Raw genomic sequence first — 27,796 nt, forward strand, 5'->3', positions numbered from 1 at the left:
TGCTATTTTGAAATTATGTTATTGTTAAAACTTATTACTGTCATTGTAGTACATCCTTTTGTTATGGACTTATTTTAGTGAGTTTTTTCTTCTAATAAAATGAAAGGCTAACCTTTTCTATTAACAAATATAAACTCATACTGGTAAAGAAATAAAATACCTATATATAACTATACCAGGGAACCTTTTTTCTATCAAGGGCCATTTGGATATTTATAACACCATTCACAGGCCATACAAATTATCAATTTAAAAATTAGCCTTCTATATTTGGCCAAACATGTAATTAACTCACCTCTACTGTGATGGCTGGAACTGCTGCTCCTTTCTGGTGAGGTGTGTATACATGTTACTGATATATTCTATGTTTGTATGTTAGTCTAGAACATAGTTAACTTTTGTGATAGTAAATTTTGAGAAGAACGGCTTGTAGCAGTAAATTGTTCCAGATACAGATACATATTTCAGTGCATATTTTCCTAAAGTGGGAAATTCATTATTGCTTATGGCTACCTATGAAAGTATACCTAGATTTTAGTTCATTGTTACTTGTAGGTGAGTGATTTCTTGTAATAGGTTATCAGGCATATCACCTGGGTCTACAGTGAACAATGTAACAATGTAACTTTTGACGTCTTTGAACCTTTTATTAAATGCTTCAATTAGTTTGCCATAATGGATCTTCCAGAGTGAGGAAATAAGTGCAAGGTATTATTCCTTTCTAGTTGTATTTTACACAACCTTAGTTTAGGTTTAGGTGATTTTATGTTTGAAAGCAGGGAGCTGAGAATCTGGTTTGGGCTCTGCAGCTTAACCTTAGGCATTGAGTTCCTTGACAGGATTTTCCTTCATTTCCATAAACTGCTTGACTTCATCCCATAGTTCATAAAAATCTCAAGAACATGTTTCCCGCACTCAGCCTCCACACTTCACAATAGTAAACAAATCACTGTACTCAGTGTCAAGTCAGCTAGCTGCTGCCAAACCCTTTGCTTTTGGTAAAATTTATACTAACATTACTGCTGATCTCACATTGATGAATCACAATGGCTATATACAGCATGTAGACAAATCATTTGGATAAAGATGACGAAGTTCTTTCTTGGCAAATTCAATTAATTGATTTCTGAGCGAGACATGTTTTGAGTTCCATCTGTAGTAAGGCCATTTAGCTCGTCAAATGTTAGCTCAACGATTTTTCCCATTGATAAAACAAGTCTTGTTTGAGAGAATTGATCACCTGGCCTCTCATGGTTGATGATGATGTTGACTTCTTTATCATTGATGGCTCCCAAAGGCAGCAGTTCCTCTGACATGTCGAAATCTACAGTTACTGAACATATGAAAACAACCAGTTAGGCAGTATTTGTTATGTCTGTTGTCTCACCACAGGCCAGACAGAAAATTGGAAATCTCCTTCAGAACCCTTCAGAGTTTTGTTTTGTTTTGTTCTATAATAGCTTGTGTAAAGTCACTAATCTCAATTTAGGCTATTATTCTCCAAGACAAACTAAGACATTAAAACAATTTTCTTTGTGTGATGCTAACAACTATCAAACAAACAAATGGATGCTTTTATTTAAACCAACCGTCCCTCTATAGGAGGCCTTACCTTCTTTGTGACTAGCTTACTCACTACATAGCCTTTTCTGAATAATTTTGTCTCTGTCATGAGGAGACCTGGTAAAAGTGGCTTATTGTGTCTTTATTTTATTTTATCCAGATGCATCTGGTGTGCCAATTCATTGACTTTTGCAAGTTTTGATCTGTAAGACCTTTCCAGATAGGTTATTTTCATTACTCCTTTCTATCACCAGAAACTAGGTACAAAAGAAATAACTGTTCTGTTGGAAATGTCAGAGGTTTGTTCTATTTTTCTTTGTAGTTTCCATTTGTAGGATCTCACTTTACAATAACTTTACAGTGTTTTGCCAGTGATGTGATTATTACTTCGATTTCTGTTCTAATCCTGCATCTTGTATTTTAAACATATCTACCACTCATATAATCCCCTCTTCAGTTCTGTGCACTATAATTAGTTTAATCTTCATCCGAGATTACGTTTTGGGAAGGATTATTGATTATGAGCATGTAAATAAAGGTTGGATTTGAGTTATCATCTGTGTCAACAAAAAAATCCTCAATGAGGATCTGGTGAATCCTGAGTGACAAGGTCATCAGTGTCAGGAGGAGTTGTCTCATCTCATATCATCTCATCATCATTGGGTTGCCATTGTTTTGCCACAGTGTGTTAACTATTTCACAATGTGTATACTCCCAGCTTGCCTGGCATTGAGTCACTTCAGTACAGGTAGATGGGCTATGGAGCAGCCCACAAGAAGTGCAAGGGTGTTCTGTCATATATTCATATGTGTCCTGTCTATCCTGTAATGGATGTTTCTTGCTTATCCCTCAAAATTTTCATTGTTATTATGATTCACTTAATGCAAATTTATTTTGCTATGGAAAAATATTCTTACATTTATTTAATTGTGAATCTTTCTTGTGGTTACTTTGGTAGGGCTAGAACAAATTACTTTTTGGGGGCTTTAGGTGGCCTCTGGTCTGGATGTTCCACCCTTGAACTATACATTGTTTACTGGAGATATATAGCATAATATTGCAAAGAAAGGATGGGAAAAGAGGGTGAAATGCTAATATTATTAATGTCAAAACAATTGAGAGTAAAACTGATAATTAAAGGACGGTATAACAGAAGATTGTATAAGGAATTGTCTGTGAAATGTTCTAGCACATAATACCTTGTCTTAGGCAAAATGGGTAACTTTCACACTTGTTCATAGTCAAAATCATCAAGTGAAAAAGGTATAGAAGACTTGAGTAATACAGTTAACAAATTATACATATATATACATACACACAGATAGATACAAGTCTAACTCTACTTTCAACGAAGAACATACATTCCTTTCAACTTCAATGGCAAGATTAATAAAAACAAATGATACTACAAAGGAAGTGTGAGCAAAATGAAAAATTAAAATGTCAAACATGCCACAGTAACTAACTATAATAGAAGACCAGAAATCAAAAATATAAGATTGATAGAAAAAGCCCAAATTGTATACCTTGAAATGTTAAAATACTGCACATAAAGAACAATACACTGATAGGTGATTCATGATGCATAGAGGAAATAAAAATAAAACAAAATATGTAGAATGACAACTAAAGAAGTAATTTAAAGCTCACATACAGATAAGCATTCAGAAAAATTTCCAGACTTTAATACATTTATTAAATACAAAGAAACTTTTACTTTAACTATCTGTAGCCTAAACTTTTCATTTTATCAAAAAATATAGAAGTTCAGGAGGGAAATGATCTTGGCTTGTTTTACCATTTACATGAAGATTAGTAACCAGAACTTTAATTAAGGTTCCTGTAACTTTAATACAGATGTTATTTCAGTAAAATCTGGTTACATTTTAAAATTTATTATTGATTAAAATCCCTGTGTAGATTCCAACTTCTGTATTTTATTTTCATATAAAATACCTTTATTTTCATATAGGTAAAATGGAAAGTTTAGGCCACAGATAGTTAAATAAGTTCATTGTGAAAATTAAGGTAGAGAAACTGGTAAATTAACCGGGAACAGAATTTCATGGGATTTAAAGTTACTCATATGAGGCCATGCCCATGCCTTAATGCCTTAATCCCGGATACTTGGGAGTTGAGGATCATAGTTCAAGGCCAGCTTAGGGGGGGGAGGGGGGAGCGGGAAATCAGTGAGGCCCTATCTCAATAAATAAACGGGGCATGATAATATGTGTCTGTGATCCCAGCTACATGGGAGGCATAGGTAGGAGGATCATGGCATAGATAAGAAGCTGGCCTGGGCAAAAAGCAGTAGACTCTGTCTAAAAGCAAAAATAAAAAGTAGAGAAACAGTCAGGGTTGTAGCTCCAGTGGTAGAATGTTTGCTTGGCAAGCCCCAGACCCTCAGTTCAAATCTTAGTACTGTTCTCTCTCCCCCAAATGTTTGAATGATATACCCTTTGACATTTTGTATTGCTTAAAGAATTGCTGAAGCATGCTCATGGAGAAGAAACATGTACGCTCTGGACTTAACTGGGGTTCTGTACCATAGAAATGCCATTTAAAGCCTTGAAAAACACAACAGGCTTTCTATAAACCTATTAATTGGATAAAGATGGTAATGCACTCTGAAGATCATCAGTATTATATAAACAGTACTCCTGTTATTTAGAGCACTAAATGCAAATTCACTTATAGAACTGATCATTGTTTTTCTTAATTATCTAAGTTTTTATACTGTATATGTCCACTATATTTTTATAACACCTACTGAAATTTGAATTATAATTTCCAAAAATGACACAAAAGTTATAATTTAAATATTAGATCATTATTATATGCTTCAGTCTAGAAGTTATATGTAAAATAATCTTTAAAATAAATGAACTATAGAAAATAATGGCTAGATATTTCCCAATTAATATAAAAATTGAATGCAATTCCATTATAAGTCTTTGAAGGACTTTCCATAGAGTCTAACAAAATGATTATGTGACACATGTGGAAATGCAAATATACAAGAAAAGTGAGTGTATTTTTAGGATAGAAAACAAAGTGAGAGATTAACAATAGAGATCTGGACATATGGAGAGCTTCAATTGGTAAATATGATGTGGAAAGACAAATAGCAATGATCCACAGGAAAAAGCCTGATATAATTAACCTGTAAATTGAAGTTTGGAATATGACAAAAGTAACATTTTAAACAGATGAGGGAAGATCAGTATTCAAAATATCACTAGACAGTTTTCCACCACAATGTTAGATACCAAATAAATACATGCCCAACAGAGAATGAGGTCATGCCTCATGCACAAATAAATTTCAGATGAATAGAGGAAAAGCCTAAATTAAAGACAAAGCAAAATAAAGCAAAAATGTCCTAAATTATTTGAAGAATGCATACGATAATTATTTTGTATTAGCGTGTGGTAATTGTACACAGTTATGAGTTTCATTGTGACATTTTCTTAATGTATATAATATACTTTGATCATATTCACCCCTCCATTCCCCTCTGTTGTCTCTCTCCCTACTTTTATTGACCTCTTTTCAAATAGTCCCCCTTCTAACATATGAGAAAAAACCTGAAAATTATTGTCTTTCAAAAGCTGGCTTCTTTCACTTGACATGATCTTCAGTTTTACCCATTTTCTTACAAATGACATGATTTCATACATTTTTATTAGCATAAATGATACAAAGGCTTTCTTTGTGATATTTATAACATGCATATAATATACTTTGATGAAATTTATCTGTATCACTCTTCTCCCTCATCCTCCTACTTTGTAATAATTATTAGTGGGTTTCATTATGCTATTTTCATGAGTATATATAATGTATTTCTCTAATATTTACCCTCTCTCTTGCCCTTTTATTTTCCCTTCACTTCCAAACCATTTCCTTTTTTTAAAAATTTTTTATTGTAAAGATACTATACAGAGGGTTACAGTTACATGAGTAAGGTAATGAGTACACTTCCTATTGAGCATTGTTACCCCCTCCATTGTTTTTCTCCTACCATCCCTTCTCTCCCTACCTTCCCCGAGGTTCTTTTTTTTTTAAATTGTGATTAAGTGATTACATAATTTCCAAAATTTCACAGTATTGTGGAATAATGATGCTCATTTAAAGTCACAAGTTCATTCTAACTTTCCTGGAGCAAATTGTCTATCATGGTCTATAACATATAACGGTGTACACATATACACCATACATGTGATCAGCAGCATGGGCATATTTAGTAGTGGTTCGACCAGATGAGTAGAAGTTCTTTGTTTCTTAAGTCCTGTTAATTTTGTCGTATCACCTAACATTTTGGATTTAGCATCCACTTATCAGGGAGACCATGTACCGTTTGTCTCTTTGCTCTTGGCTTACCTCGCTTCTCCGTAAATGCCATTATTTTGTCATTTCTAATGGCTGCATAATATTCCATTGTGTATAGATACCACAATTTTTGGATCCATTCATCTGTGGTGGGGCATCTGGGTTGTTTCCATATCCTAGCTATTGTGAACAGTGCTGCAAAATAAACATGGAGGCGCACATATCCTTGTATATTGGTTCCTGTTGTTCAGGGTAGATGCCTAGAAGTGGTATGACTGGGTCATAAGGGAAATCAATCTTTAGCTTTCTAAGGACCCTCCAGACTCCTTTCCAAAGTGGTTGTATAAGTGTACATTCCCACCAGCAGTGTAATAGGGTTCCTCTTTCTCCACATCCCCTCCAGCATTTGTTGTTGGCTGATTTGTGGATGTGGGACATTCTGACTGGGGTAAGGTGGTATCTCAGGGTTGTCTTTTTTTGCATTTCCTTCACCACTAGGGATGATGAACATTTCCTCATGTGTTTCTTTGCCATTTTTATTTCTTCATCTGAGAAGTCCCTCTTTAGTTCCCTTGCCCATTTAGTAATTGGTTTGTTAGGTTTGGGAGGGATTAGTTTCTTGAGTTCCCTGTATATACTGGATGCCAAACCATCTCCTTTTACAAGCATGGCATATTATTATTATTGTTTTTTAATTCTAGATTTGGTATACAAGAAAAATATGTGGTATTTGTCTTTCTGAGCTTGATTTATCAGAGCATCTATCAATATGATGATCTCTAGTTTTATCCATTTCCCTTCAAACAACATAATTTCATTCTTTTTGTGGCTGTATAATACCCCATCATATATGTGACAATTTTTCTTTATCTAGTCAGTGGTGCTGGACACTTGAGCTGGTTCTATAGCTTGGCTGTTGTGAATAATGTTGCTATAAACATGGGTGTGCAGGTATCTCTCTTGTCTGTTGATTTACATTCCATTGGATATATGCCCAATAGTGGAATAGCAGTATCAAGTGGTAGTTCTATTTTTAGTTTTTGAAGAATCTATATACTGATTTATATAGTGGCTGGACTAATGTGTATTTTAACACAGAGCTATGGTAACAAAAACAACATGGTATGGAACAAAATAGCTATGTAGACCAATGGAATCACATTCTGGAATCAAAAGACTCAGACATAAAGTCACAGATGTATAGCTATCTGATTCTCAACAAAGGCACCGGAAATATACATCGGAGAAAGGACAGCCTCTTCAACAAATGGTTCTGGGAAAATTGCATGTTGGCATGTAGAACATCCCTAGAGCCCTGTCTTTTACCTTGAACAAAAATCAATTAATAATGGATCAAAACATTAGTGTAAGACCTGAAACTGTCTTCCCTACTAGAGGGAAGCAGGGAAGACATTTTAAAGGCAGTGCTTATCTAAATAAGACTACAATAGCTCAGTAAATACTAGCAAAAACTGATAAATGGGATCATGTTAATTAAAAAAAAACTTCTGTGTAGCAAAGGAAACAATTACCAGCATAAAGAGACAGCATCTAGAATGGGGAAAAATCAAGGGATTAATAGCAAGGCTATAGAAAGAATTCATAAAATATTTTTACTTGGCATGATTACATGTTACCAAAATATTCAACAATCAGTTGATTGGCACTCAAGTTACATAAGCAGTTAATCTAGATAAAATAATCAGGCAGTAAAAGAAATGAAGATAGAAATAAACATTTCAGATAAAAGAGACCCAAGAGGGAAATAAAACTAAAAAAAGACAGCCTTTAGGAAAATGCAAATTAAAATAATTATGATACTATTTTATGTACAAGGTAGTAAAACTTCCAAGTTTAATGTAATTAGCAATCAGGGAAATTTTCATATACTTCTGATAAGTATATGAAACTACTATAATTAATTTGGAGGACAATTTGGCAATTGTCTATTAAAATTTAAATTGTACACAGCATATGTGACAATAATTACATTTCTAGGTCCACCCTTGAGAAACATGACTGAACCAGAAGACATGGGCAATATCGTACTCTAGCATTGTCTACAAGGCTGAGACACTGAAAACATCCTAAGTATATAACAGTGGGTGAATTACTAAGTGAAACTGGTGTATCCATATCAAGATTTTGATATAGCAATTAAAAAGAATAAAGTGCCAGGTGCTGGTGGCTCAAACCTGTAATCTTAACTACTCAGGAGATTGAGATCTGAGGGTGGCAGTTCGAAGCCAGCCCAGGCAGAAAAGTCCATGAGACTCTTAACTCCAATAAACTACTCAGAAAAAGCCAGAAATGGCTCTGTGGCTCAAGTGATAGAGCTCTAGCCTTGAGAACAAAGAGGCTCAGGGACAGTGCCTAGGCTCTAAGTTCAAGCCCAATGACCAGGAAAAAAAAAGAATGCAATACCAAATATTATTCATTGAGAAATGTATAATGCAGAAAAATGTCCAGCAAGGCTCTTTTACATGGAAATGTGCACAAAATGTTTAAAACTTTTCTGTGTGCCTGTATATGTCTATGAAAGTATCTTTAAGGTATCTGGCAAAGATCAAGTTCAACTTTTCAGTGATTATCCCTTAGAAAGGAAGGGAATGAATTTGATTTTGTAAGTGTAGCTTTTCCTAAAACTTTCTCAGAGGAAGTTGTAGCTTTATTTATAAATATTCCAATTTTTGCCATGCTGGTGGCTCACACCTTTAATCCTAGCTACTCAGAAGGTTGAGATATGAGGATCACAGTTTAAAGCCAGCCAGGACAGGAAAGTCCGTGAGACTCTATCTCTAGTAAACCACTCAGAAAACCAAAAGTGGTGCTTTGGCTCAAGTGGTAGAGCGCTAACCTTGAGCTGAAGAACTGAGGGACAGCGCCCATGCCCAGAGTTCAAGCCCCACAACCGACAAAACAAAACAAAAATATTCTAATTTTTGAAAGGATGTATTCCTGTATTTCAAAACTAAAAAAATTAAATGTTTCTTATCACTCCATAGTATGTTTTTGTTGAAAGCATTTATTTCATGAGCTAATAATGGTATGTACAGAAATTTTTATACATATGGTGTATAGGATAGTTTGGATGTTAATTTTATTTTTATTTATTCTTACCTGTTTATTAAAGTGAGACCATCTGGAATGGCTCATTTTATTTTCAGATGGTATATCATGGTTATATAGCATGCTTACAATGAAAAAAAAGAAACATTGGTACTATGAATGATGAAAGATGAACTATAAATGATGAACTTCCATGTTGAGTTCTTTAATTTCAGCTGCAATTACACTAATCCATTTCTCTTTGTTGTCTTTCCAAAATATAATATGAAGTAGTGGGAAAGCACTGGATTGGAATATGGTAAGCAGTCTTGTTCTGATGAAAGTTGACACTTCTTAGTTATATAAGATTGAGATTTACTGTGCTCAAATGAAACGTACAAGACTGTCAAGTCATTAGAATTTAAAAAAATGTTGGTGGGTCTGCACAATTTTTGCATTTTGTTTTAGGAAGAAGGTACTTCAGAAAGAATTGCTCCAATATTTTAGTTCTGGTGGATTTATTGTTACCATTCAATGAATAAAACCCTGTTTAACTTCTCAGATTTGATTTCTAATTTAGAAAATATGGATAGACATCTACAAAAACAAAAGCTTTTTAGGGGTCTTTAGTAATTCTTAGGGACAAAGTTTTTAAATTTTTTTGTCAGTCATGGGCCTTGAACTCTGGGCCTGGGTGCTATCCCTGAGCTCTTTAGCTCAAGGCAAGCCCTCTACCACTTGAGCCACAATGCCACTTCTTGTTTGCTAGTGTTAATTGGAGATAAGAGTCTCATAGACTTTCCTGCTCGGGCTGGCTTTGAACCTTGATTCTCAAATCTCAGCCTCCTAAGTAGTTAGGATTATAGGCGTGAGCCAAGGGTGACCAGAAAGATTTTTTTTAATTTTTAAGGAGACTTGAGGCCAAAAGTATGAGAACCATTTCTTTGTGGGAATAATATTTTTATTAAACATAAAAAATACGGAGATAGCTGTGCTTTATTTTCATCCTGTAGATAGCTGCCATGCTTCATTTTATGAAGCATCTTTCTTTTAATTCAGTAATCTAGTAAAATAGGTACTCTTACAGTCATATGTTTCAACTAGAAGACTGATGAGAGCCAAGTCCATACTAGAAAGAAAGGATTTGGAGTGGATTTAAGCTCATACAATAGAGAGATTTAGTGAAGCTTTTACTGGAGCGAGTCAAAATATTATCACAAGGAACAAAGATCTCACTTGGGTGGAGATAAAAGCACTTACATTTTTTAAAGCTAAAGTATTTTATTAATAATTTATTGTCAGTAAGAAAGACTGGCTAACGGTAGTTTTCAGTAAAAACCTTTACAAGACCATTGCATCACAAATATACAGACACTATAAAAACTGCGTCATGGTGGTTTTGGTTCTAAACAGTTATGCAGAAGGTCCCCGTAGCACTTACATTTTTAATGGGCCTATTTTGTGAGTTAAGTTTTCCAAGCTCCAGCTAGCATTTTTAGTATGCATCTGAGTGAGAGAAAGAATTTATTCAACACAGTGGAGTCATAAATTATTTTTTATGTAGTACTTGAAATTTTGTTCACACTTAACTTGTTACACAAGGAGTTTAAATGAAAATAAAGATATTTCTTTGCAATGCTAATCATATTATAAGATTCTTTAAGAACAAGGAAAGAATGAGAATTTTTTTCTTCATGCAAATTAACTTTAAAAATTAGATGTTCCGAATTTAGGCAATGCTACTTACTATGACGTGAAGAAATGTATGAAGAAATGTATATTTCTCCCTCACCTTTTCCCATTTTTGATAGATATTATCTTGACTTTTCCATGAGATTTCTAAAGAATACTTTTTGAACTTTTGCATTTAAAATTCTTTCAATCTTTTGATCATATCTTCTGTAACTTTGAATTCTGTATTTTTCTGTATGTCTGTGTTTCTTATTTGGTGTTCTGAAATACATTATAGTTAAATTTAGAAGCATAATCACCAGTAATTTCTATTTCTTTGAGTGTTGCAAGGTGTTTTTCTTTTGTAAAAAGACATATCCTAAGAATGAAGAATAGGAATCAGGAATAAGAGATTTATTCTACTTTTATAAGCTTTAGTAGATTATGCAGATACTCTTTTTATTTGTCATTGGAAGACTGTCCCTGTATATCATGGTGGAAAAATGAAAAAAATTACTTTATATTTGTCTATTCTAAATTATATATAAATCCAGATATCTCAATGGAAGTAAAAATCTCTCTCCCCATTTTAATTCCATGTATTATTCCTAACCATGATAGGGTAAATATACCATGGAGACCAGGACTGGAAATCCCCAAAGCAAATAAAAACCAACTAGACCTTAAAATTAGGCTTAATCTTTTTTGAAACACAAGTGAAACATACCTTGAATCCTAACTGCAAATAAAACAAAACTTGGGTTGTTTCTGTCAAATTTTTCTATCAGACAAAAACTGAACCTCAGATAATCCAAGTAATCAGCTAACATATGTTTATATGAGTAGGTACTTTCCAATAACGTACCTCACCAAAAGACAAATAAATGGCTGCAGACCAATCTGATTTCTATATTTTGCATCTGCGTTTTCCCAAAGAATACATTATGTGACATTTTGTCATTGGAACTTTCAACCATTTTTGATGAGGTATTCTCCAATTCATAAATTGCTTCTTATTCAAACTCTTTAAAATGTTACTATGCTTCAAATTTTCCCTTAAGAACAGACCTGTGTATAAAGCAGAGAAATACTTTTGATCAATTTTTAAGACATCTGGAAAGCTAGTTATTTTTATTAAAGATGGTTTTGTTTGGTTTGGACAGGATTTGTCTTGCATAATTTACCATGTTTAGATTGGGAATAGATAACAGCCTTACTTTTGCTTTAGGGGAAAAGGGCTAATGCAGGCTTAGCATGTTTTCTCAGAACTACCTTTGGATAGGATACACAAAAATGCTGAGGTCTTAATAAAGAGATTACCTTAAGACCATCACGCCTTTCTACTGACTAAAGTGAATGAATCCAATATTGGTAGAGGGGAGACATTCAAGTGTGATGGGAAGTTGGATGAGCTGGCTGGAAAAATCTCCAGTTCAAAGTGAGAATCCATAACTAGTATACAGTTGATTGTGAAAGAGAGGATATTGCCTACAGTTTGCTGAAACAGAAATTGTGTGTGTGTGTATGTGTGTATGTGTGTGTGTGTGTGTGTGTGTGTGTTATCTTCCAATTTCTAAGCATTGTTAAGTAATCCACATTGTATACTGCAGGAACCAGTAATATGCTGAACTTATCAATAGACTGGCTATGGCTTGCTAGTCACTTTTGAACTTTTAGATTTGGTGTATGACCATGGACTTAACTCAAATTTAATACTATCTAAACAGACTGTCAACAAAATTTATTCTTCAATGTCTCATCTTTTTTTTTCTTTTTCCTACAAAACTTGCTTTGTCTGTTTGTTAGCTCAAGCCAGTAATCCAGCAGGATTTCTTAGATACTTTCAGTCATTCAGCTTTTTGTATTGTATGCCTTCAGTCTTTTTATTTTATTTTATTTTTTGGGTCCGGTCATGGGGCCTGAACTCTGGGCCTGGGCGCTGTCCCTCAGCTCTTCAGCTCAAGGCAAGTGCTTTACCACTGGAGCCACCTTCCCAGCCTGCCTTCAGTCTTTTTAAATGTGTGTTCTATATCTAGCCATTTCTCTAGGTAACATTTGTGTATTTGTGTGAGTAGAAGTAGCAGCAGCAGCTGCAGGAGCAGCAGTAGTAGTAATCTCTTAATTGGTCTCTATAATTTTGACCTTGTCCCTCTGCTACAAAGATTTTAAAAAGTAAAAAGTTAGCAAAATGGTATATGGTCATATGACATTTTAAAAGCCCTTTGAAGATTATTCATTGATTAACAAGGCTTATTTATAACATTCATTGTGATCTAAACCTGACATTGTTCTGACATCTTTTTTTTTTTTTTTTTTTACTATGTTGCTACATACATGTGTATCTTAACTATGCTGGGTTATTTTCAGGTCCCTTGGGCTCTCCTTGGTCTTTCTTTTCTGAATATACACTTTAAAAATGCCTAAAGTAGAAATAGGATTCATATTCAAGTTGGGTGTGCCTCAACTGTGAGCAAAAATGTGAAGCCCTGTGTTCAAGTCTAGGGTATTCTATATGGTAGTCTGTTCATGTAAACCTAACTAACTTCTGGTTATTTCTAGAGACCCACTGCAAATTACTTCTCTCCCCTTCCCTCCCCTCCCCTTTTCTCTGTTTCTCTGTCTCTGTCTAAAATTTCTTTGAATCTTTTTTCGTCACTTTTAGTCAGGATTAGTTGATTACTACAAATATAGTTATTAAGTCATATATATTATTGCATTTGCCACACACTTGATGTATGTTCTTATATGTTTTTTTATTATGTTTTAGTCTCTTTGATGAAAATGTCAATTCTTAAATGGTCGGAGGCAGTATTTTTAAATTATATTTGTAATATCAATACTAAGTATGCTGTCAATAAAGTTGTTATTAACTTCTCTTCAATGAGCAGAAGAATGAATGAATGACCCTAATGTTGTATTGCCAACACCCATATTATCTATATCATCTTGATTCTGTCACCAAATTAATCAGAGAGGGATTGTTGATGAGCCTTGCCCACATTCCTGGATTTCTTGTTAAAGGAGTACTGTAGATATAAGATTATTTTGTCACACACATAGGTGGAGCTCAACCATCTATTCTTTCAGGCTTGGGTAGCTAAGCCTGACAAAGCTTATTACAAAGGTATTAGGAAAAGTAAGACAGGAATTTGGAAGGAAACAAAAATAACAGTAGGAACTAACTAGTAATGTTGGAGATTCAGGTTAATTGGCTACTTCCCTAATCCCAAATATTCAAATCTGTAGTTTATGTGGTACACTTCAGGGAGCAGCATAAGCCTCATCCTGTTTCTGAAATTATACCTTGGAAACAATTGCAGGCTCTAATGTATTTTTAAATGCTACTTAGAGTAAATTAGTTTGAATGAAATGTGATTTTGTTTATTGGTTGATTGGTTCTTAAGACATTCAGCCAGCCAAGCAATTTTGCAAACATCAGAGCCGACAAAAATCTCATCTTGAGAACTTGAGGAACAAAGTTTGAACTACTGTCATATTAAAGCCCTCTTGCCAGAGGGGAAAGAACAATACTGCTGGGTGAGGTATGGAGAAGATTTTACTTTTTAAAATCTACTTAAACTCTATCTTGTATGATCTATCGATCTGTCTTCTCTAAGAGGGGAAATACAAACTGGTTTTAAGTGGAAAGAAGGTAAAAGGAAAACAACACTCAACATTTCATGTATGTTCTTTGGGTGCTAGAGTTCTATGTCAAGTAGGGTGATGAGGCAGAAGACAACTGAGCATTTTTTTCAGTACTGGGGTTTGAACTCACATCCTTGTCATTTTCTGGGCTGGTGCTCTACCTTTTGAGCCGTACCTCCAGCCATGCTTGTAGCTGGTTATATTGGAGATAGGAATATAGTGAACTTTTATACTCAATCTGGCTTAAAACCACATTCCTCCATATTATAGACTCCTGAACAGCCAGGATAACAGGCATGGGCCATCATCACCAAGTGACACCTGTTTTTTAGTGAGTGGGGTGTAGCTTTAGATTGCCACTTTGCTGCCTTTCAGCTATGTCAGTTACATTTTTAACCTCTCTGACTCTCAGTTGTCTAAAAAGTATGTATAATTTTGATATGTAAGGTCGCTTTAGAGAACATGCCTGAAAAGTTAGTATACATTCAATAAATTTTAGTTTTATTCCTTTAACCCATAGTGGGATAAATAACAGAAATACTGAATTTTTATTACAGTTTTGTTATCTTTAAGTAATTGTATAAAGGGTTTTCAATCCAACAGATCAGCTTATGAATACAATGCCTTTGGAATGTTTTCTCTCAAGTCAGATTATAAAAAGCTATGACTAGTAGACTGAACTGAGTTCTGATTCCCAGCCTTAGGGCAATCTTGTAATGACTTTAACCTGAAGGTAATCTGACTACACACACACACACACACACACACACACACACACACACACACACAAATCTAGGTTTTATTCTTCCAGTCAAAGCAGATCACCTCTTTGCATATTTCAGGTCTCTCTAATACCCACCCTTACTTTCTAATATCTACCCTTACTGTAGGAAACTTCTTCTTCTACCCTTTATATCTATATTCCAATTAGGTAGTGAAAACTCATCCTTCAAATTTTAACCCTATTGTGTATATATACCACATTTTCTCGATTCATTTGTCCATCGAGGGGCATCTGGATTGATTCCATATCTTGGCTGTGGTAAACAATGCTGCAGTGAACATGGTTGTGCTGGTGGCTTTAATGTAGTCTGGTTTGTAGTCAGTTGGATAGATGTCCAGGAGCAGGATTGCTGGGTCATAGGGAAGCTCTATGTTTCCATCAGAATAATATTGCCCATTTGGTTTATTTTTGGCCTTATTTGTGTCTTGTTTGTTCATTTGTCTTTAAAGGGTAAGGTAGGGGCACAGAAATGGAGGAACAAAGGGTGACCAAATGCAGCAGTGGTACTCCCTAGACACTAGGTGAACAATGAACTATACAATTTGTGGGTGGGGATGGGAGAGAAAACACACAGTAGAGGAGTCCTGATCACTTCAGGGACGCCTGGAAGCAAAGAAAAAGGGGTGAGGTCCAAATATCCTTTTCAAAGACATATCTCTAATACCCTCCCACTAAGCCTTCACTTTCTTAAGGCTCTACCACCCAAGAGGGTAACTAAGCTTCTGGCATATTGGCCTTAGGATCCAAATTTTAACAAAGAGTAAAAAAAAAAAATCTTAAAATAAAGCTAATAGGCAGGACAGTTACCAGCTTCTAACAGGAAGTATAGGCCCTGACAAAGTCATCTTGAACTCCTGGCTCCTGTGTGGTTGGGGCCTGAATAAAAGGGAAGGAAGAAGCTCCAACCTAAAAAACAAATCTATGTGCAAAATATTTCATTAGACATTATGGTTGTTTGGTGGTCTGAACACTTTCTGATATTCAAGTAAATTTTCTATTCTTTTTTTTTGTCAGTTGTGGGGCTTGAACTCTGAGCCTGAGTGCTGTCCCTGAGTTCTTCAGCTCAAGGATAGTGCTCTACCACTTGAGCCACAGGGCCACTTCAGGTTTTCTGGTGGTTTATTGGAGATAAGAGTGTCACAGACTTTCCTTCCCTGGGTGGCTTTGAACCACTATCCTCAGATCTCAGCCTCCTAAGTAGCTAGGATTACAGGCATGAGCCACTGGTGCCCTGCAGAATTTTATATTCTTTTTTTTTTTGCAAATTCTCTATTGTGATTAAGTGATTATATAATTTCATAAATTTTACAGTATTTTGGGATAGTGATGCTTAGTTAAATTCACAAACACATTCTAACTTTTATGGGGAAATTGTCTATCGTGGTCTATAAAGTTTATGAGTTCTATGAGCTTTGACAATACAGTTATTTCTTCCACATTGGGTGATGTGTACATTCCTTTTCTTTTGCATAGTGTCAGCTGTTCCCTCTTTCCCACTCATTCCCTCACTGCCACTGAGTTGCTTAGTTCATTTTGATCAATGTTCAGTGCAGCTGATGGGTCCCACTGTTGTATGTTTTTCCCTGGTGCCCTCTAGTTCTATGTCCTTCTCCTAGTTTCCCTCTGGTGTGCATATATATATATATATATATATATATATATATATATATATATATATACACCATATTTGTGATCAGCAGCATGGGGTTATTTAGTAGTGATTCGACCAGATGAGTGGAGGTCCTTTGTTTCTCAAGTCTTGTTAACTTTGTTGTATCACCTTAAGGTTTGGATTTAACATCCACTTATCAGGGAGACCATGTGCCATTTGTCTCTTTGCTCTTGGCTTACCTCACTCAACAAGATTTCTTCTAGCTCCATCCATTTCCCTGCAAATGCCATTATTTTGTCCTCTCTAATGGCTGCATAATATTCCATTGAATATAGATACCACAATTTTTGGATCTGATATTTTTTTGGATCTGACAATTTTTGGCATCTGATATTGCCCCATTTGTAAGAAAATGGAAAGACTTGGAAAAAATTATATCAAGCAAAGTAAGCCAGATCAAAGAAACTTAGGCTGCATGGTTTCCCTCATTTGTAATAGTAAGAATGTGCCTGTAAATCTACTAGTAAATCCAATGGATAATAATAGACAAATAATTATACCTGGGCATGATTAATTAAACAACAGTCTAAACATTCACACAGTGACAACAAAGGAGGATATTCTTAGGAGAGGATCACAAGGGCTGAATAGCTATGTACATAAGATCATATAAAGTAATGCTTATTGAAATGAACTCCAAGAAATGGAAGCAGGAAGATTTTTTATTGTACTGTTTGTGGTTCTTTTTTTCTTTCCTTTTTTTTCTTTGGTTTATTCCTTTGTACCTGTTTTTAAGTTCTTTCTTTCTTTCTTTTTTTTTTGTGTCAGTCGTGGGGCTTGAACTCTGGGCCTGAGCTCTGTCCCTCAGCTCTTCAGCGCAAGGCTAGTGCTCTACCACTTGAGCTATAGCGCCACTTCCGGTTTTCTGGTGGTTTATTGGAGATAAGAGTTTCACAGACTTTCCTGCCCAGGCTGGCTTTGAACCGTGATCCTCAGATCTCAGCCTCCTGAGTAGCTAGGATTACAGGTGTGAGCCACCGGCTTCTGGCCCCTGTTTTTAATTTCTATACCCTTGATCTTGTATATAAGTTTATCTGATTTGGGGAGGGGGAGATGGGAGGCACAGAAATGGTGGGACAAAGGATAAACCAAATAAGCAGTGAAACTCACTAGACACCATGTTGGAAATGAACAATTCAACTTGGAGAAGAGGGAAGTCAGAGGGGACAAATTGGGAGAGAATGAGGGAAGAGGTGACATTGTTTAAAAGGAGATGTACTCATTACTTGAGTTAGGTAACTGTTACCCCCCTTGTACATGACTTTTACAACAAAATTTAAAAAAAAACTTTAATTGTAGAGAAAGTGGATGAAGCTAAAAACACATATAACTGGCCTGGAAACAGAGAAGGAACTTTCATTTCATTCTTTTAAACATATTTATTGTAAAGGTGATGTACAGAGGGGTTACAGTTACATGGTTCAGGTAATGAGTACATTTCCTTTTAAGCAGTGTCACCCCTTCCCTCATTCTTTCCAAGTTTTTCCCCTCCCACTTCCATTCCCCCAAAGTTCATTTCCAACAAAGTGTCACTGCTTAATTGGCTTACCCTTTGTCCCACTCATTTCATTCTTTTTCTGATGATTGTACTTTATTTGTAGACAATAGGAGGACGTAACATTATTTTTCATCAGTATACATCATGAAAAAATGCAAAACAATACTAGAGACAATTTAATAAATCTAAATATTATTTACAAAACAGACACAATTTCCCTCATCAATTTGATACTTCTTTGGGTTAAATAGCTTCATAGTAGAACATACATACTTGTGAACTTCTACTGGTATCTCTGTGGTCTGTACTTGTAAACAGAACCTTTTATTTTCTTTTACCATGTCCCCCAAATATTAGGTAAGATTTTATTTAAGACATTTCAGGAAGCCGGGCACCGAAGGCTCACGCCTGTAATCCTAGCTACTCAGGAGGCTGAGATCTGAAGATCACAGTTCAAAGCCAGCCCGGGCAAGAAAGTCCGTGAAACTCTTATCTCCAATAAACCACCAGAAAACTGGAAGTTGAGCTGTAGATCAAGTGGTAGAGCGCTCGCCTTGAGCTGAAGTGCTGAGGGACAGCGCTCAGGCCCAGAGTTGAAGCCCCACACTGACCAAAAAAAAAAAAATTCAGAGTCTGAGTTAGTAGTCTTTTAATTGTGCCAAATAGGCAATGATTAAGGAGAAGGTTCCCTTCTTTTGCCTGGCTTATCAATCAAATTCAGAACAGTTTCTATCTTTAGGCTTTTTCCATTTTTTTTACTTTCTCCTCTTCATTTCCCCTACAACTTACATATTCATCTTTGATTACATTAGTGTGTTCAACATGAGTTGCACTAAGCATTTAGTATTATTCTATAAGGTATTCTGTAATAATCGAAAGCTCTTGAAACAGAGAAGTGCCTTATACTCTTAACATTCAACCAGAAGATTCAATATGTTAAGGCACAAACTGACCTTAAATTTTCCTCATCTAAATGTCATCTAAATGTTATCTAGGGAAGTTGGGATGAAGAATTTTATCTTTTGTTCATTTCTTTTTGATCATTCAGAGTCTTATTCAATGACATATTCTTATCCTTAATAGTCCCAGGCAGCTAGGAAGAAAACTTATACAACAATAGATATTCTTGGGTGATATGGACTTTTTTTTTTATCTATAGGATGTTAGCACACAGGTTATGTAGAGAAGAAAATCTCTTATCCCAATAGAATAACTTCCAAGAAATGTAACTGTTCACAGTGTTTCCACAAGATGGCACTCAAGTTTCTAACCTTTTTTCTTAGACCACATCAATTCACTTTTGTCTTTTTCTTTATCTTAGAAGGGAAGTGTGCAATAAAATTTTCAGTGATCATCATTACTTCTTTTATTATTGTTACAGAATAGTGAGTTTCAGCATGACATTTTCATACTTGCACATTAGTATTCACCACTCCCCCTTCCCACTAGTGTCTCTTTCCCCTATTGATTCCATTCTCCTGTCATTTAAAAAAAATTATTATTAAGTTGTGTACAAAGAGGTTACAATTTCAGAAGGCAGGTTATGAGGACAGTGCATCTTGATATTTGTTACCCCTTCCAGCATTCTCTCCCTTCCCCTCTTCACCTCCCTACCCTCAAGTTATGAAGTTCAATTTCCATGTAATGTTCATTGAATATAATGACTACATTTGCTGATTCTACTGTCCTCCATTCACATGGCTCCCTTCTTGCCTTCCCCCAACATATTTTGCTTATTGGATGCATTATTATTTTATTTATTTTTGGCCAGTCTTGGGGCTTGAACTCTGGTCTTAGGTGCTGTCACTAAATTTTTCTGCTCAAGGCTGGTACTCCACCACTTGAGCTACAGCTCCATTTCTTGCTTGTTGTGGTTTATTGAAGATAAGAGTTTCACGGACTTTCCTGTCTGGACTGGCTTCAACCTGTGATCCTTAGATCTCAATCTCTTGAATAGCTAGGATTATAGGTATGAGCCACTGGCACCTGGCTGAATGTGTTATTTTTAAAATCTGGATTTGTCATATAATAGAAAACATGTAGGGCTGGGAATGTGGCTCAGTGGTAGAGTGCTTGCCTTGTATGCATGAAGTCCTGGGTTTGATTCCTCAGTACCACATACACAGAAAAAGCCAGAAGTGGCACTGTTGCTCAAGTGGTAGAGTGCTAGCCTTGAGCAAAAAGAAGTTCAGGTACATTGTTCAGGTCCAGAGTTCAAGCCCCAGGACTGGTAAAAACAAAAGAAAAAAAAGAGAAAACATATAATATTAGTCTTTCTAACTCTAGTTTGTTTTGTTTTACATGATGATTTCCAGTTTTATACATTCTCCTGTAAACGAGGTAAAAAATTTCATTCTTTTATATACTGCCTTGGGCATATACCATATTTTCTTTATGTATTTATATGGTAGTGAGTACCGAATATGATTCCATAACTGTAGTGAGTAGTGTTGTAATAAATATAGAGCTAATATTGGTCTAGAAACAGTAAACTAATTTTTTCCATTTGTAGTGGTAAACCCACTGTATTAAATATATAAGGTCCTATCTATGTGGGTTTGATTACAGAAACTAATTGAATATTCTTTAAATAAAGAAAGGTAAATATAGGGGTATAGGTATTATATGTTGACTTTGGTTCCTTTGCATATGTACCCAGGAGTGGTACAGCAAGGTCATTCCATTCTTAACAGCCTGCTAAAGAATAATACCATTGCTCCATTCCATAAAACTAAAACAAGAGTACTTCCAAAATCATTTAGTGAAGCTAGTATTACCCTGATGCCAAAACTAGATAAAGACACCAACATAAAAGAAAACTAAAGGCTAATTAATATCTATGATAAACACAGACACAAAAAAATCTTCAACAAAGTACTTACAAACTGAAGTGGACAACATATTACAAAGACCATACTTAGATAACTAATTTATTCCAGGAATTCAAGGATTCAACATATACAGATAAATGGATGCAATGCAACACATAAATAGAATCAGTTAAAAGTCACACAAAAATCTTGATAGATGCAAAAAATGCCTTTGACAAAATAAACATCCTTTCATGATATGATAAAAAGTCCTGAAGAAAGTAGTTACAGAGGATTATACCTCACAACAACCTCAGTATAATAAAGGATATATATATATATATATATACACATATATATATATTATATAGGGGCTTGTGTGTAGTCATATGCTGAATAGGAAAACTCAGAAAAATTTCCCTTAAAATCATGATTTAGATTAGTGTGTCCAATCACATCACTGTTATTCAATATACTACTTGAAATTTTATCCAGCAACCAAAGGAGGAGAAGAAAGTAAAAAGGGTATAAATAGGGAAATAAGAAGTCAAATTATCCCTGTTTTCAGATAATATGATCCAATGCTTAGAAAACTCTAATAATGGATAAGGATATAGATGGATTACCTTGTAGCAATACAAGGTTCTGAGCTCAAACCTCAGTGAAGAGAAGGAAGAGAAAAAGGAAGATAAAGAAAGAGGAGGAGGAGGAAGGGATAGAGGAGGGGGAGGAAGAAGAGGAGCAAGAGGATAAGATGGTAGAGCAAAACAGGTGATGAATGGTGGTAAATATATGAATAAAGGAGACTTTTCACACATGGCTATTTGAACTGTAAATTAGATTATCTATTATGGAAACTGGTATAGAGATTACTCAAAAAATTTAAGAATTTGTTATCTGTTGTAATTTTTCCTTTTGTATTTGTCTTTCCTCTTTTGCTTAACTTGGCTAAGGGTTTGTAAATCATGATTTTAAAGATTCAATTCTTTTCTTTCTTTCTTTTTTTTTTGTTGGTCGTGGGGCTTGAACTCTGGGCCTGGGCACTGTCCCTCAGCTCTTCAGCTCAAGGCAAGCACTCTACCACTTAAGCTACAGTTCCACTTCCGGTTTTCTGGTGGTTTATTGGAGATGGGAGTCTCATGGTCTTTCCTTGCCTGGGCTGGCTTTGAACCTGATCCTCAGATCTCAGCCTCCTGAGTAGCTAGGATTACAGGTGTGAGCCACCGGCACCTGGCTTTTGAAGATTCAATTCTTATGAACTTTAATCAACTCTTATTGTTTTAGTTTGATTCCATTATGATCTGAGAGGATGCAATAAATTATTTATTTTTTGTGATTGTTAATATGTCCTAAAATATGATCTATTTTGAAAAACAAAATTCATGAGTTACCAAAAAGAATGTTTTCTGAAGTTTTTAGAATATTCTGTATATATCTTTTAAACTTATTATATATATTAGTAATTTAACTCTGCTCTAAATTTGTTGTTTTTTGTTTCCTTTGGGGAGGGATTTGGATTCCTTTTATGTTGTTGAAAGTGATATATGAATCACCAACTATTTATAACTGTTGTATCTTCTTAACATATTTATCTCTTTATTGGATTGAAATTTGCTTTGTCAGATATGCATATAACTTACTCCTACTTCTTTTTAGATTGCATTTTCTTGGAGTATATCATTCTATCCTTTCACTTGCAGTCTGTGTCTGTCTTTGCTGGTGAGCTGAATTTCTTGTAGGCAGAAAACAGTTGGGTCCTGTTTTTAACTTCAGTCAGCCAGTCTGTGCAGTCTGTGGCATTTAATTGGAGAATTAAGACAATTTATGTTGATGGTAATTATTAAATATATATACTAATTCCCATTATTCTGTTATTTTCTCATGGAGACTTTTTCAGAGACTTTCTGTTCTTTTATTCCACCCCCCCCTTTTTATTTTTTTTTTACAGATTTGATGGTGTACGGAGTTAATTATGTTTGATTCTTTCCTAATTCTAATTTTCTTATTTGCTCTTCTAGAGGGATTTATTCTCCTGGGGTCTTATGCTTGTGCTTCTCTTCTTTAGTGTGTAGAATTCTTTGTATCATCTACAATTTTCTTTTAGTGCTTGTGAATTCCTTTCGTTTAGGCTTATTTTTTGAAGGTCTATGTTCCTCCTTAAGAATTCTCTTGCTAGACATTGCTATCTAGGTTAACAGCTTTTTTTTTTAAGTTTCCAATACATATTCTTTGGCCTCTGGTTTTGAGAGTCCTTGAGAAATCTGCTGTTTTGATGGGTTTTCCTTTAAATGTCACTTAAGATTCCCACTTTTCAGCTTTCTATAGTCTTTCTTTGTTCTCTTATCAAGGCAGTTTAATTATAATGTGACATGGGGAAGTTCTCTTCTATCCATTTGTATTTGAGGGTCATAAATGCTTCATGTGCCTGGATATAGATATCCTTCTTAAGATTTGGGGAATTTTCTGCTATTATTTGGCTAACTAAATTTTCTATTCCATAATAACTCATTTCTACCAAAATTTCCCTAACTTTGTACTTTCAGTCAAGTCCCAGATGTCTTGCATGTTCTGTTCAAATTTCCATATGTTTTGGTACTAGGGTTTGAACTTTGGTTTTTGTGCTTTTTGGGCATTTCTGTACTACTTGAGCCTCCTACCATTGTTTGCTTTAGTTTGTTTTTCAGATAGTTTGTTTTCTGCTCTTGCCTGGGCTGTCTCTGGACTACAGTTCCCTCACTATTATCCTCAAGTACTGGGATTATGGAGATGTTTTATGATACTTGGCCTTTTAAGGGATGGGTAGTTATTGCTGATTCCTCAGCACCTGGGAACATGTGTCTGGTAGGCAGAAAGTGGACCACACCATGCGGGTAAAGATTCTTGTTTATTGGAAACGTCACAAGCTAATCAGTGAGCAGGAAGAGTTAATCATTGTAAACAAAGGTAAAACAATTTCATGTGATCAAAAATTGCAGAGTAAGCAAGGTTCAGGTGGGCTCCCTTAGAAACACAAAAAGGGGATAATGAGGCATGCTTACAGGATTAACATGGAGGAACATGAAGAGCACTAGTACATGCCTTCACCTGAGGCTTATGGCCGGCACCTGAACTTTTGCCCAGACTTGGAAGTCGTTTTCTCCTTCCCCAAGGTCGTGCATACTGGCCTGTGCACCGCACCCTTATAAGCACATAAATCCTCAGATGGGGTCATGGGAGCTGCTACCTCACACAGGTAATGGTGATATTAGGGTTTAAATGAAGGGCCTTGCTTCTAGTGTTTCCACTTTTTTTTTTGCCTTAGTTTGAATTATAATAGTGGTGAGGATCCTGAAATATGTGTCTTTTTTTTGCCAGAAATCTGGTCCTCTGAGCTTAATGACAATTTGCAATGAGATCAGGGTTTGGGGGAAAAGAAAATAAAGATTGATTAATTTGGCCAGGCCAGATGAGGAGGTCCTGAGTTATAATCACAGAAAGAATCATAGTCCTAAGTGGGTGCTAGGAGAAAAGTGGATTTTATAGAAAAGCCCAGGAACAGCAGCTTCTGGATTTCCATGCTGAGATATGACTTTTAGTTGGATGGTTGGTAGCATTGGGCCTGCCCATGTTAATCTCTTACTAGAAGTATTCTTCCACTCTCATAGTCAGTAAGATAAGGCGGATGAGTGTGATAATCTTGAATGAACCCATGAAGTCATTCTCAATTTCTTCATATGGAGAATGAGTAGTGTGGGGAAAGAAGATATTAGTGAGTGAGAAAAAAAACTGAACACCTGTCCTTTTAAACTTGGTAGTTGAAATCATCCTAATTATTTGTTGAACTAAGATTACCATTGTGAACATATTCAGGTATCTGTTTCTGACCAGGTAGTGGTTTAGGACGAGGTTGTTCATAGACAAAGGTGGTGGTAGGAGCCACAGCACTCCTCTGTGTTGTGGTCATGACAACAGCATGTGATCAAACAAGGTATAGGGGTAACTAATGATGCACATAGGGTACACTAGATGTGGAAGCAGCAGGTACAGTGATGTTTCTCCCAGATGCAGGACCTTGACCTTCACTCACACCTCTCCCTTCAGCTATATGTGCCCAGTGATAAGGTGATGGGTGGATCTTCCTTTTCCTCCTGATTATTTCAACTGTAGTGTTTTCTGTGAAGTAAGTGAAAGGTGACTATTGCCAATGACATGCAAATATCCTCGAGTCTTCTTTGGGCATGTATTCCCAGCGATAGGACAATAACCATAGCTTCTCTCCTTCTTACTCTTTTAGCATAAGGCCCACCAGGGAATGGAAGAGATGAGAATATTTCCAGAGCTTGGAAAAATGGCTCTCAGGGCTTCCTTTGGCTGTGCATACCCAGGGGCAAGGCAATGGCCAGGCCACAGTGTTGCTCAAGGCCACCTCAGCATGCCTATATAGATGAGGAAGCACCATGTTCTTTTCCTGCCCTAGTAATAGTTGGCCACTACAGTGCAGCAAGGAAGGTGGTGGAACTGAATAGATTCTGCCTTTAGACCTAGCATTTGGTCACAAATTTAGTCTCAGAGGGTCACTTCCCTGATCTTCTGGTTCTTTGTGGGTAGCATCCTGCATTCCCCCTCATGTCACAATTTGTACAATACAGTGTGTTTCAGAGCTGTGTCCTGAAGCAAGGTGGCTAACTGTTGAGCCAGTGCAGTGGAATGTCTATGAGTTTTCAGAGATGGGAGTATGTAGAGTTTCTGACCCCTCTAGACTAGTCCATATTCAGACATAGTTTCCTTCTCAAGATGCTCCTGAGAAATACTTAACCTCACTCAGCTGATCTTGGAACTTGTCAATAGTTACATAAGTCAGTTTCTTAAACTCTCTCTATGTGTGAATGTAAACCATACAAACATATTTCAAATGTATAAACTATGTACACATTCTGTTGGCTCTGTCACTTGAGTGAAATACTAACTTCCCCCCATCCCAGTTCTATAGTGAAGGGGGCCATTCAGAGGTTCAAGATAAGGGAAAAGTCTGGAGACAAAGAAAAATGACATCTTTGGAGCAAAGTATTGAGCTCTAACTCCTGTTTTATAACCAACGTAGGTTGTGAATTCTCTTGCTTTCACTTTTGTTTAATTAAGAGATATATGTCCCCATCTCCTTGTAGCCTAAGTCTTTTCTGGTCGTAGTACCTATCTTCTTGGGACTAACTAAACATGTAAAACTTACAGTTTCTACCTTTAAAAACCCCACTTAACTTCCACTCAGGGCTGAGAAATCTTGTTGGGTGGTAGCCACTCTAAAGGACCTTCACATTTCTGTGTGTAGTGTTCCTCTGTTCCAGCTCACTTGGGTTTAACATCTGGCTATAGCTCCCTGGGTCCCCTGGGAGCTAAGCTGAAATCTTTTTCCAAAGCAAGGATACTGTGCAGATTTCAGATTACTTTTCTATGTAGGCTGCAATTCTATTGTGAAATAGATTTTCAGTATTTTCTCATGGATACCCTCTTCAAAATGCAATCATATATACCCATTGCTTTAGCTTTTTTTGGTAGCTGAACACTGAACCCCTCTCATAATTTTATGTACCTACCGATGAATTTCACATTAGTTTGAATTCCATAAGAAAGATGGAAGAAAATCAGCTTGATTTTTGAGCAAAAGTGGTAGAGATATAGGGAGCTATCATTTCTTTTAAAAATATGCTTTGTTTGGCTTTTTTCTTTAAACATGAAAATTAAAGGAGTTACCTGTAAAGTTCTTATTAGCGTTGAAATTCTAGAAATTATCTGTATTGTATAGTATTTAATTTCTGCTGAAGTTGATATCTTTTGTATGTATTTTTCTCCTTATTATTATTTTTTCCCACTATACAGAATAAATTCATGTATTTTCTCCTCTGACAAGAATATATATATATATATATATATATATATATATATATATATATATATATATATTTAGCTGTTTTTCTGATACAAAAATATCAGGTCCTATTGTTTGTCTCAGTAGGGATATTTCAGTTCATATCTTTGACAGAGGATATAAGTGTATAACTCTTATTTCCAGAGATTGTAACAACAAATATCTACTTAGAGTCATTTGATAATGTTTTCTCTGATTGTTATAATTAGGGAAATATCTAGGTCAACTTAGTAAAGTCATTATTCCTGTAAATGTTTGAATAATAGAGTGAAGAAAAGATCAGAAATGGTGAACTTCTGTGTTCTTTGAACTCCTCATTTACTTCATTGCCAACTAGATAAACAGAATATAAGAAGAATATGCATCTGATCCTATGGCAAGGAGCTATGTTGATATTTGAAGAGAAGAAAGAGAAAAAACACAATACTTTCATCACAAGCTTATTATTAATTTTAATGGAATATAATTTTATAAATTCAATAGCAATACAGAGTTCCATGGGTGACACACAACAATGAAAATATTATGAGTTTTCACTTAAGGAACTACCACCTTTTTTTTGTTCAGGACATGGAATATATTATAATGTTACTAGAGAAATTTGACTCATAAATCATATAGCTTCTTGGATTGGTTCATTAATAAGCAATTAACATAAAATTTGGAAAATCTTAGAATTTTTTTTTGGGTCCGGTCATGGGGCCTGAACTCTGGGCCTGGGTGCTGTCCCTCAGCTCTTCAGCTCAAGGCTAGTGCTCTACCACTTGCGCCACAGCACCACTTCTGGCTTTTTTTTCTTTTTGCTTATGTGGTGCTGAGGAATCGAACCCAGGGCCTCAGGCATGCAAGGCAAGTGCTCTACCACTGAGCC

The 27,796-nt window shown here is 35.6% G+C and overlaps 1 protein-coding gene across 1 annotated transcript in view; it reads right to left on the bottom strand.

Annotated features, from left to right (window-relative positions):
• The window catches only part of LOC105984741, a 62,443-nt gene that overhangs the window by 28,328 nt on the left and 6,319 nt on the right, over window positions 1-27,796 (bottom strand). The window contains exon 5 of the mRNA XM_013015016.1: window positions 1,241-1,333. Within this exon, the coding sequence (XP_012870470.1) occupies window positions 1,241-1,333 (93 nt within the window). The remainder of the gene's footprint in view (window positions 1-1,240; window positions 1,334-27,796) is intronic.

The sequence above is a fragment of the Dipodomys ordii genome, unplaced genomic scaffold, assembly GCF_000151885.1.
Source record: "Dipodomys ordii isolate 6190 unplaced genomic scaffold, Dord_2.0 Scaffold26, whole genome shotgun sequence".
NCBI lineage: Eukaryota > Metazoa > Chordata > Mammalia > Rodentia > Heteromyidae > Dipodomys > Dipodomys ordii.